General features: G+C 46.0%; 1 protein-coding gene across 3 annotated transcripts in view; it reads left to right on the top strand.

The window, feature by feature from the left end:
- Nucleotides 1-12,002, top strand: part of LOC140627252 (steryl-sulfatase-like) — a 153,314-nt gene that overhangs the window by 104,801 nt on the left and 36,511 nt on the right. For all 3 annotated transcript variants that reach the window (XM_072815362.1, XM_072815360.1, XM_072815361.1), the window contains exon 8: nucleotides 9,120-9,279. In XM_072815362.1, the coding sequence (XP_072671463.1) occupies nucleotides 9,120-9,279 (160 nt within the window). The remainder of the gene's footprint in view (nucleotides 1-9,119; nucleotides 9,280-12,002) is intronic.

Raw genomic sequence — 12,002 nt, 5'->3', positions numbered from 1 at the left:
TTACAGTGAGCACAGAAGCAGCTCGGTGTTGCTGGAGACGAAAGAGTAAACAAGGAGTTTCAGGTGCTGAGGCTGATGAGGTATCCCGCATCCAAGTTAACATGTGCGATAGGGATGTGTTAAAAATAACCATTGCCATTCGGGTAGTGCTTAAAATTGCATGTGAATTTCACCCAAATGCAGTATAAGAAAAGAGTAGAGTCGTGCAAACAAGACTGCGTACCCGCTCCCTCATGTTTAGAGCTAGAATAATATGATTGTTATTAGAAGAATATCATGAAGAAATGTTGCAAGGATTAACAACTCAGTGCATATGCAGAGTGTTTGCAAGTGCACCTAGTACATGCAAGGTATTACTGCCATCCATGAGAGCACAAGATCTGTGATGGCGCAGGCGTTGTTTCACTCTCTATCCACAGGACCTACAACACTGCCTCATATTTTCTGACTGAATACATACTTGAGCTTGGATTTGAAGGTTATATAGTTTGAGTACATGGAGACAGGAATGGGAGAACATGGCTACGTTGGTAAATCCAGTGGTGTTGGCTGCCGATTGGATATTGGGTTAGAGAAAAGAGAAGACATTCAAGATGTGTCTTGTGCTTTTGGCTTGCATGGTTGTGTAGATAGATACAGATTGTCTTTATGAATTTAGATTCAAGGGCAGAGAGCTGTGTTTTGTTGGGTTGTGGAGAGGTGTAGGAGATCGTTTGGTGTAGGAAGAGAAGACGATCTAGGACCAAGCTCCGAGGAACTTGAGATGGACAGTGATGATATCATAAAGACAACGTTGACAGAGAGATTTGTGAAATAAGAAAAACACCAGAAAAAGAAAAGATTCGGGAAGGGCATGCTCAGCTGACATGAGTGCTGCTAAAAAGCCCAGTAAGATGAGCACACACAAGTCTATTGCATTTATCACCCACATGATGCTCACAGGTATGTTTTTGGTGGAGAGGCAAGGGGTAGCGGCCGGATGGACGGAAGGGTGGGAAAGGAGGAAACTGTATCATGTTCTTTTGAGAAATTTGTGCAGGGAGGCAGGCTATAGTAAGCAAGGCCTCGTCATGGGAGAGGTCGGAGCATATGTGATGATCTGGGGTAAACTTACATGGAGAACTTAGCATCAAGGGATGAGTGAGAAGGTCAAATTGCTGAGAAGATCAAGATTTATGGAAAACAGATACATTTCTCATTGAGGGCTGGTGTCTTCCTGGGGAGATGTCAACTCACATCAGAGTTTGCACAGGTCCAGTATGTGGGCAAGAGTGTGATGGACAATAGTGTGTCCGTGATCTGAGTCAACCAGTCAGGAGCACATAGATGGGGTGAGATTATTAAGCACCCGGGACACTGCAGTGCCATTCGGAATGATTGAGACGACCCACCTGAGCAGAGAAGAGAGCTGCAGAACGAGCAAAGCCTCACTGCTGAGACGGAAGGATTTCATTGCTCTGCTTTCATTTGGCAGAATGTATGGCCGTGATACCACAATGTTAAATACCACAGTGTGGACACATGGTTGCAAAAACTGTATCGGGGGCAAGGTTCGTGATTGAATGACAGGTGTTTGATTTACCCACTTTTGAGCCAGAGCCAGTGGTAGTGATGCGGTGTAGTGTGGTCCATGCAGAGGGAGGCTGAGGTTGCGTGGCGGAAAAGTGGGAGAACAGTGGGAAGGACGTGGTGGTGGTGCACATCCTGAACTCTGGGCCGGCAGAGAGTTGAGGTATTTCACGGTGATGAGCTCATTGTCCTGGATGACATGCAAGGTGAGGGTCTCCTCTGAGTTTGGTAAGACTCTGGAGGACACAACTTCAGGAATGCAGTTGACAAGGGAAGTGAAAAGTCCTAGCAAAGTCGAAGGACAAAAAGAAGGTTGGAAATACGAATTTCTCAGCACGCTCATCTACAGGATAGTATTTTATTTTCCCCACCCATTCTGTTCATTGTTTAATCCATTATTTGGGGAGTCTGGGTGGCTCAGTGGGTTAAGCATCTGCCCTCAGCTTGGGTCATGGTCCCAGGGTAACTGCAATCGGGTCCTGCGTCGGACTCCCTGTTTGGCAGGGAATCTGCTTCTCCTTCTCCCTCAGCCCCACCCCTCTCTTCATGCTTTCTCTATCTCAAATAAATTTTTAAAAATCCATAATTTCATTCATTCAAGAACTATATTGGCCGCTGTAATTTGGACAGGATTATGCTGTGGCCGTCAGTTGATTAAGCAGTGAATTACAGTTTGTTTTCAAGCACCAGTGGTCCCGCTGGGATGATACGATGTGCACAGAATTGATTGTCAGGCATCCCATAAACAAGGGACTGGAAACATACCAAGGAAATGGACAGTAGGAAAACATCTCCTGCGGTGGTGGTGGTAGGAGGCTTCATTAAATAGGGAGGAACATCATGTTGTCCAGGCTTTCAAGGATGTGTAAAGCCATTTGGCGGTGGGGGAAAACCCTGGCAAAGCAGACATCCAGACACGGAACTTTCTAGAAGGCAAGAGGGGATGAGCTGTTTCCTGAGGACACTTGAGACTTGGCTCTATGAAGGTGTGATGTTATAGAGGTGGATCAGACCCAGGACGCAGTTTGCTGTATGTTCTTGGCCAAGACGCATATTTCAGTTCTTCATCTCGCAAGAGATATTATAAGAACGTGTTCAGTTGAGTGAAAAAAATATGTTGTTAGTAGAAGCCTCGTCGACATTTCCCCTCAACGGTGTAGGAGTGAGTGTCATGGAATAATATTTGGTTGCTGCGCTCACTGGACTGCACAATCTAAATTCGGTAACTCAGGGCAGGGCTTGGCGAACTGTCACTTGAGGACTCCACAAGTGGAGCCCAATGCCTGATTTTACAAATAAAGTTTTATTGAAACACAGCGGCACTCATTCTTTGATGTCTGAACACAGGACAGCAGAGATGAGTATTGGGAAAGCAACCTCCAAACTAAGCTATTTCCGACGTGGCACTTGAGAGAAGTCTGCCAACCCCTTCGCAGAGGGGTTGGTGGTTTGAGGTCATCCTTAAGGACTTACGCTTGACTCCTCAAGCTGTGTCAGTTCATTTTAAGAGTGTTTTCCTATGCTTTGCCCCTCTTTGGAGCCCTGACACCAGCAGACTGGTGCTCTTTATTTTGGCCTCACATTAGGCTAATAGAACCCAGATCCTTCCATCATATCTCCCATCTGTAATTTGTAGTGTTTAGTGCCGTGAATGAATAAATCAAGAAAAGTGCAAAATATAGAATGTTGGACAAGAAAGTACTGAGTGCAAATTGCACTCCTCACACGCACCACCGTGGTTTGCGCGGATGGGGGGAGCCCGTGTTTTGTGGGCATGGAGACGCCCAAGGGGAGACACATGGTGAAGAGAGTATTTCATAAAACTCTGTGCCCGGATCGTGCATAAGAAACGCTGGCATGAGCTCTTGCCACTGAAAGTGACTTGACCTGCCGGGTGGCTGCTTTCGAGGGGGTAAAGTTAGAATCCTGGCTTGGAAGCAGCTGTTCCTGACAAGAGTCTTGTAGTAAACGGTCGAATTTTCTCTGCACTTTCCTAGACGAACTCTGCCGTCGTTGTCTATGACTTCTCATCGTGGCAAAGCACCATCTAGGCGTTAAACATGTGACTTTGACAATTACTTGACCAAGTTTTAAACCGAGACCTTGCTTTTTGTTCTCTGCTCATATATTTTCAGGGGAAAAGAAGCAGGTTTCTTACCGTATGTTTGTTTTTTCTCCTGGAAGCCACCTCCAACTTTTCTGCACTTCCTTCTCCTTTGTGTCCCAAATCAAGATGCTGTTGAGTCAGGGCCGGTGTTCCCAGGTACCCACCCTGTGCTGTTGGTTCCCAGTCAGAGGGATTGGTGGGGTCCTGTTGTTGGTGATTGTGCTGTGCTGTTGGTTCCCAGTCCCACCCTGTGCTGTTGGTTCCCAGTCAGAGGGATTGGTGGGGTCCTGTTGTTGGTGATTGTGCTGTGCTGTTGGTTCCCAGTCAGAGGGATTGGTGGGAGCTGTCGTTGGACACCTGGACTTTCTGTGTTCCCTCTGGGATTCTGAGAATCGGGAAAACCTAGCGTTCAGTAGCCCAGATTCTGGAGCTCCACCTGCTGTTATCGCTTGCTTGTGGTGTCATCTTGGCCAGAGATGCCCTCGCCGTGATGTAGGGCACCTACCTTGCAGAAGGTTCATGGGGAAGGAATGAGAATAAAAACATAACTACCCTGTGATCCAGCAATCGCACTTCTGAGTGCATATCCATAGGAAATGAAGTCAGAATCTTGAAGAGACATGTATGCCCCATGTTCACTGTAGTGCTTTTCCAAGGAATGGAAACTCTAGCCAATACATGGAAAGGTTGGGACTTCTCAGTCCCACTCACATGTGGACTTTCAGCCAGGTGAGCCCCAGTAGACCTTGGACTTGCCTTTTTCCTTGAAAAAGATACATCTGTTAACTCCTGGGGCGATAAAGGAACATGGCCACTGTCATAGTTCTTCTAATCCCATGGTTTGGATTTGTCTGAGTTACTAAATCCAGCCCACCTGTGGTCTTCTTCCAGCAGTTTACAGGCAAGCCAGCTCCAGCTCTCTCCTGCACCAGAGATGAAGTGGTATTGAGGAATTGTGCACATTCACCAGCTTTGGTGTTGCACAGAGCTGCATTTGTATCTGCGCTCTAGCTCACTAGATCAGTGACACTAGAATCACACTAGGTCACACTAGATCAGTGACCTTCTGTGCGCAACTTAGCTCAGCCCCTTCAGGTGTAGCTATAGAGAGCCCACATCTGTCAATTGAACAGCGATGGTACCACCACTGTGGGTAGGTGTAAAGGTTCAATGAGATGAAATGCATATTATAGGCCATCAGATTTGGCTTCTGTAGATGGGGAGTCATAGTAGTACCCTTGTGAGATGTAAGGATTTAGTGATGAAATGCATATCATCGTCCACATCACATAGTACAGGATCAATTAAATTTAGCCATTAGAAACAGTACCTACAGGGCGCTTGGGTGGCTCAGCTGGCTAAGCGTCAGCCTTTGGCTCAGGTCATGATCTCCGAGTCCTGGAATTGAGCTCCGTATCAGGCTCTCTACTCAATGGGGAGTCTGCTTCTCCCTCGCCCTCCGCTCATCCTCACCACTTGCACATTTTCTCTCTCTCAAATAAATATTTTTTAAAAACTTTAAAAACAGTACATATAAAACCATGTAAAGTAATTCAGATTGTCTTCTCTGATGTGATCTAGACAATGCCAAGTACTTAGTCAACTGGGGGAACACACATATACTTATCTACATGTGTGTATTTAGTAGAATCTTTACTTTGGAATCAGCGTAGACAGTATTACAAAGGTATTAAAGATAGTTATTGCTTTCCCTGCACCTGGCCTCCTCTGGTGTTAACTTTCTGCATAACCAGTTATTTGTCAAGAAATTAACCTCCGTTGGGGATCCCTGGGTGGCGCAGCGGTTTGGCGCCTGCCTTTGGCCCAGGGCGCGATCCTGGAGACCCGGGATCGAATCCCACGTCGGGCTCCCGGTGCATGGAGCCTGCTTCTCCCTCTGCCTGTGTCTCTGCCTCTCTCTCTCTCACTGTGTGCCTATCATAAATAAATAAATAAAAAAAATTAAAAAAAAAAAAAAAAGAAATTAACCTCCGTGCACCACTGGTAACTGAACTATATACATTTTCCACTAACGCACTTTTTCATTTCAAGATCCAATCTGCAGTGCCACATTGCATGTAGAAGATACATTTTTAAAGGATTCTTTTTGTGGTATTTTGATCTACCTTCTGATTTATTTATTTTATTTTATGTTAACCAGTGGCACAATAAATACATACACCACCCATTAATTAAATAAGATGTTTTGTTATATAGCAAACTTATAAAAATATATATTTATTCATTTCTGAGAGAGACAGAGACAGAGGTAGTGACAGAGAGCCAAAGTGGGGAGGAGAGGGAGGAGCAGACTCCCCACTGAGCAGGGAGCCCAACGTGGGGACCCTGGGATCATGACCTGAGCTAAAGGCAGACGCTTAGCCAACTGGGCCACCCAGATGCCCCTACTTTGTTGTTCTTAAGTTTAGAGTGAAATTATAGGAGACTGATCTAGTAGAAGGTAAACATACAAATACCCTGAATTTTTATCTAGAAGGATAACCATGAAGATTCTATAAGCTTGATCTAGTAGGATAGTCATGTGCATATTCTATGAGCTTGATTCCATAGAAGGGTAAATGTGAAAATTATATGAGGTTCATCTAGAAGGATAGTCCTTCTAGATGAAGGATAGTGCATATTCTGAGCTTCATCTCCTAGAAGGATAAACAAATGAAAATCTGAGTTCGATCTCATAGAAGGATAAACAAATGAAAATCCTATGAGGTTCATCTAGAAGGATAGCAGGTGCACAGTCTATGAGTTTGAACTCGAAGAAGAATAAGATTGAAGTCTAGGAGTTTGATCAAGTAGAAGAATAGATTTTTTTAAACATCCCACGAGCTTGATCTAATGGAATAACAGACGGGTGAAAATTTTATGAGGTTCATGTAAAAGGAGAGCATGTGCATATCCTGTGAGCTAAATCGTACAGAAGGATAAACAGATGAAAAATCTGTGAGTTTAATGCAGTAGGATAAGCAGGTGAAAATACTCTGAGGTTCATCTAATGGAAGGATAAGCAAGTGAAAATTGTATGAGGTTCATCTAGTAGAAGGATTCGCATGTGCATCATCTGTGAGATTGATCTCGAAGAATAAACAGATGGAAGTCTTTGAGCTTGATCTCGTAGATGGATAAGCAAGTTTAAATTCTGTGAGCTTGATCTAGTACAAGGACACAGAGAGGAAAAGTGTATGAGCTTGATCTAGCAGATGGATAAGCAAGTTTAAATTCTATGAGTTTGGATAAGCGGGTGAAAATCCCATTATCTTGTTCTGGTGGAAAGGTAAACAGGTGCATATTCTAAGTTTCATCGAGTAGAAGGCTAAGCAGGTGAAATGCCGTGAGCCTGATTCAAATAAGCAGGTGAAAGTTCTGTGATTGATCTCACAGGAGGGTAATCAGACTAATTCACATGTTGAGATTCCCCCTGTAGCTCACTCAGCTATCGACAGCTGGAATAAATTATGGCAGATGATTTGAACTTCCCTATTCTTTGATGTGGTATCTGTGATGCAAGGGTAGCAGTATTTGTCACATAATTCCTTAAGATCATGTTGAAAAGATGTACTGTGATACTTCTAACTTCTCATGGAGGCCGTTATAGAAACCGCCAACTATGATATGAATTTATTTGTGGATTTTCCCTGGTGTCTGTGCGCACAAGATATTCACTGCCTGAAGCTTAAAGATCTTGCTTATGAGAGGTGTTCAGTCTATAGTCATCAGCTCCCATTTTGGTCAGAATTCAGCGTGCCGTCATCAAAAACCAGCAGGACCAAGTGAAGCTTTGCCGCAAGATCCCTTAAACCTCTGTCTCCTGCAATCCATTTTTAAAGTTTAAACAAGCATTTGCATCCTTTGTTAATTAAGCAGGTGTCGTTTGCATGCATTCTGTACCTGCCATTTGCATCAGGGTTCTCTTTCAGTTCTTCAACTCTGTAATTTTTCTTCTAAAGTTTGAAAAGGTATTTTTTTTAATTTTATTTATTTATTCATGAGAGACACAGAGAGAGGCAGAGACACAGGCAGAGGGAGAAGCAGGCTCCATGCACATGGAGGGAGCCTGATGTGGGACTCGATCCCAGGACCCCAGGATCACACCCTGGGCCAAAGGCAGGCGCTAAACTGCTGAGCCACCCAGGATCCCTGGAAATGTATTTTCAAGCAGCTGAACGTCCATCCTCCCTTCTTTCCTGCCTGTGACATCCACTGGTTATTGTTCCTGTGGTACTAAGCTGTGCCCAGCTCATTTTAACGCTGTGGGGAGCTACTTTAGGGGAAACCACGCATCTGGTTTTGCATCTGTCCGTGTGCGACCTGCATGGCTTGGGGAATCTGGCCCTGGCTCCTCTGAGCCCCGTGCTGGCATTGCCGCTGCCTGTGTCCCTTCAGACACACTAGGTGCAGGCCTTGGAGAGCGTCTTCTCTGCAGAGCCACTCGCAGTGGAGCTTACCTTACACACCATCCGCTCCCCACACCCCTGTCGTGCTCTACCTGGTTATGGTCACGTCAGCTCATGTGGACAAAGCTCATTTCTTCAACTAAACAGTAAGAGCTGTCCTGCTAGTAAGGTCTCACATTGATGAAAATGGCCATTTTTGGTTCTCTTCTGTCCCAGGCCCTTGGAATAAGTCCACATTAATACTCAACTGGATGTGTTGGGGGTGCGAGGCTCAGATGGCTGAGCCGCAGAGCTGGTGTTTTCCTTTTCTAACAAATTATCACAAATCCGGTTGCTCAGAACAATACAGATTGAACATCTCACACTTCCGGAGGGCAGGTATCCAAAATGGGCACTAAAGTCAAGGTGGGCGCGGCTGTATTCCTTTGCGAAGGCTCCTGGGGAGAATGTGTTTCCGTGCCTTTTCCAGCATTCAGAGGCAGCCATGGGGCAACTTCCTCCATCATCAGGGCCAGCAGCGTAGCATCAGCCAGCCTCTGTCTGCCTGGATTCTGAACCTCCTGCTTCCCTCCTTCCCTCACGAGGATGCTTGTGATCACATTGGAGCAACTTAGATAATCCCTGTCTGCCACATTAGGTGCTGTAGCCCCAGATTTTGAGGAGTCAGACATGGACGTTTTGGGGTACATTGCTTTGCCTACTACAGCTGGAGAGAAATAGAAATGGAATTTCAGCTTTGTGACTCCATACTCATTGATCTGAGAAATGAGCATCCCTGGTCATAGCCATGGACCATGACCACCAGGCATTGCTGGCGTGTGTCCTGCATAGTAGTGACCATGTCATAATTTTTTTTCACGACAACGTATGCAATATTGCTTACAAAATTTTCATTGAATCCGTGTCATTAGAACACTTGGTCCTTCCAAATCCCCCGCCCCACGTTGACTGTTAATGAGTGTGTTGAAATGAGCCTTGAATCAAGCTTTGAAAAGACATACATCTCCTTGTTGCCTCTTTTCTGGGCCTTTTAGGGGGGAAAGCAAACAACTGGGAAGGAGGTATCCGGATCCCGGGTATTCTTCGGTGGCCGGGAGTGATCCAGGCTGGACTAGTGATAGACGAGCCGACAAGCAACATGGACATCTTTCCTACAGTGGCCAAACTCGCAGGATCGCCATTGCCCGAGGACAGGTACGGCGACTCAGGGGCACTCAGTATTGTGTCGTTGGGATCTCACAGGCGAGTGTGCTCCGCTTTGCCTGCATGATGGCATGCTGCCACCAGCTGGACTCATCATTCAGGTCCGGTTATGGGACTTACTGGTGGGGCCACGGACGTAGAAACACCACCAATCCCATTATCCCAGTGGGAACTCAGCTCCGTGGGGTGGTGTGCATGCGTGGTCTTTGGCTTCCATGAGCCTTCCGCTCTCAATGTCCCACTGATCCTGCCTCTCCCGGCTGTGCCCTCCACGGGCTTGTCACCAGGCAGCCGGCCAGCCTCCTCTTTGACCCACCGTGTTTTGCTGCCTTCCCTTTCCCTGCAGCCCCATTCAGCTGCTCTTCGCTGCAGCAGCGAGAAAGGCAGCTGGCTCCCCAGTTAACGGCCCTCCCTCCCAGCATGTCTTCATTTAGCAAGTTCTAAATGAAACGTCTTTCTCTTAAATTTAAATACAACTTCATATGACATCGCCAATGGTTTCTTCTTAAGTGTTATTACCAATCTGAAGAGTTTTAAGTGAAGCACGCTGACTAATTGTTTTCATTAGTTTGGTGGCAGGCCAGGCTAATGTCATGCAGGCGGGCTGCAAATCTTGTTTAAATTCAGCTGCCAGCGGAATGAAGAGGAAATGGGAAAGCAGACAGACAAGTACAGCTCAGCCCGAGTGGAGTCCCGGATAGGTTTGCTCATCTCCCGTTGCTTTTAGGCTTGTTTCTTTGTTTATTGTTTCCTTCTTGTTTTCAAGTTTGTTCTTCAGGTGTATCTCCCCACACACACATACACACACGCCAGAGCATTGGACAGCTCAGCCCTTCACAAACTTTGTGGTCTCAACACCCACGTCGTACACTCCTCAGTGACTGAGGACCCAAAGACCTTTTGTATATGTAGATTATGTCTGTCAACATTTATCACAGAAACCATAAAGCCTGAAAAAACTTGGAACACACGAGAGCACCCCAGCGCACATTCCATTGGTGGACAGTGATGGTGTCAACACCCACCACGAATCCACGGGCACAGTGCACTGTGGCCAAAAGGTGGAGAGCAATTGGTATTATCGTGAGAACATTCGTGGCCTCCTGGACCCCCTGAATGGGGTCCCCAAGGCTCTTTGAGCCACACTCTGACAGCATCCGGTGCTGTGCCTAGGAGCAGGGACCCTGCTTGGGATCCAGTCTTGACTGCTGTGCCGGGTAAGTGTTTAACTTCGTGGACCTTCATGCCTCGCCAGGAGCACCGGTTCAGTAACAGCGCTGCCCTTGGAGGCTCAATGGGAGGAGAGAAAGCACGAGAGCACGCCGAGTATGTGAGTGAATACTGGCTGGTTTTGGTGATCCTGCCACACTGTACAGGGAAGAAGTACCTCAGGGCTGCTCCTTCTTCTACATTTATTGTTCATCCGGGATCATAGAACCATCAGGTGACAGGGCTGAAGGGGACTTGTGAGATATACTCTGCTCAAACAACTCCTTGGCTGCCTTGATGAGAGAAGATGTGGTAACAGAAAATCATGGGAAGAGTTGCCTTATGTGAAGCTGGAAATCTCACTCCATGTCTCATCTACTCGGTCTTTGTTCTTACACTTGGAGAAAAACTTAGTCTTTCCTTCAGTAGCTCACACACAGTGTTCACTTTGATTAATTACATTTTTCTCTCACGGCTCATCATACGAAAATCAGCAGTGCGTTGGCTTTCACGGCATCTTTCAATGGGCTTCCGTGCAATCGGGGAAAAATACAGGAAGGGAAAGATGAGAGCAAAGAGGAAGATCCTTTAAGGGAAATGTTGCTGCTCGCATCTCCTGACCACCGCAATCTGAGGCTCATGGAGGCCAGCCTGTGTTCTTTGTGCCCATGGAAGAAGGAAGCAGCCTCCGTCTTTGGCAGGCCCAAAGTATTTCATGTGTGAGCCATAACATTGGGAAGACCCCCTTTGCAATATTGGGGATTCTTTTCATGGATCTCACTGATGCTTGTTGACCAAGGTCAATGCAAGGACGCTGCCTCTGGGTTGGGATGTAAGGCCCCATGAGATGCCACCGTCATCCTAGAGACTGTGCCGATGAGAAAATGGAAATCTACTTCCAGATCCTTCACGGACATAACAGTTACTCACACACGTCTTACTTAGACCATGTTACCAATGAGATCCAGAGAACAACCTTATATATCTGCCCTGGAGACTTGGATCATCTAACTCTGTCATTCTCACTGGGTTGACTCCTTCCCCTCGGGGCCATTTAACAATGTCTGGAGATGTTTTTCATTGTCTTGACTCAGTGTTACTGGGATCTAGTGGCATCCAAAGGCCAGGGATGCAATTAAACATTCCTACAAGGCTCAAGATGGCTTCACAGAACAAAGAACCCAGAAATATGTTAGTGGTGCTGCTGTGAAAAATTCTGCTCTGAGGTTCATTATGGCTCTTTTACCAAAAATATTGTTACAATGGATTAATGTCGTCGGAAATCCTCAGCGAAAGCATCTGGACCATATCTCCATAGGTATATCCATCCATAAACAATTCACAAATATCTGTTCTTCAGAAAATAGTCTTTACTCTCTCCCCCAGAGATTGGTGGAAATCAGCTTCCCCGATTTCTTGCTTGAACAGTATTAGATTTACATTTCTCAGGAGAATAAACTCATTTCAAGGGTCGAATGCAAGCTGTCTGATGAGGACTTAATGAG

The sequence above is a fragment of the Canis lupus genome, chromosome X (genome assembly GCF_048164855.1).
Source record: "Canis lupus baileyi chromosome X, mCanLup2.hap1, whole genome shotgun sequence".
NCBI classification, from domain to species: domain Eukaryota; kingdom Metazoa; phylum Chordata; class Mammalia; order Carnivora; family Canidae; genus Canis; species Canis lupus.
Note: the sequence above shows the minus strand (reverse complement) of the source record. Positions and strands in the feature narration are given on the sequence as shown.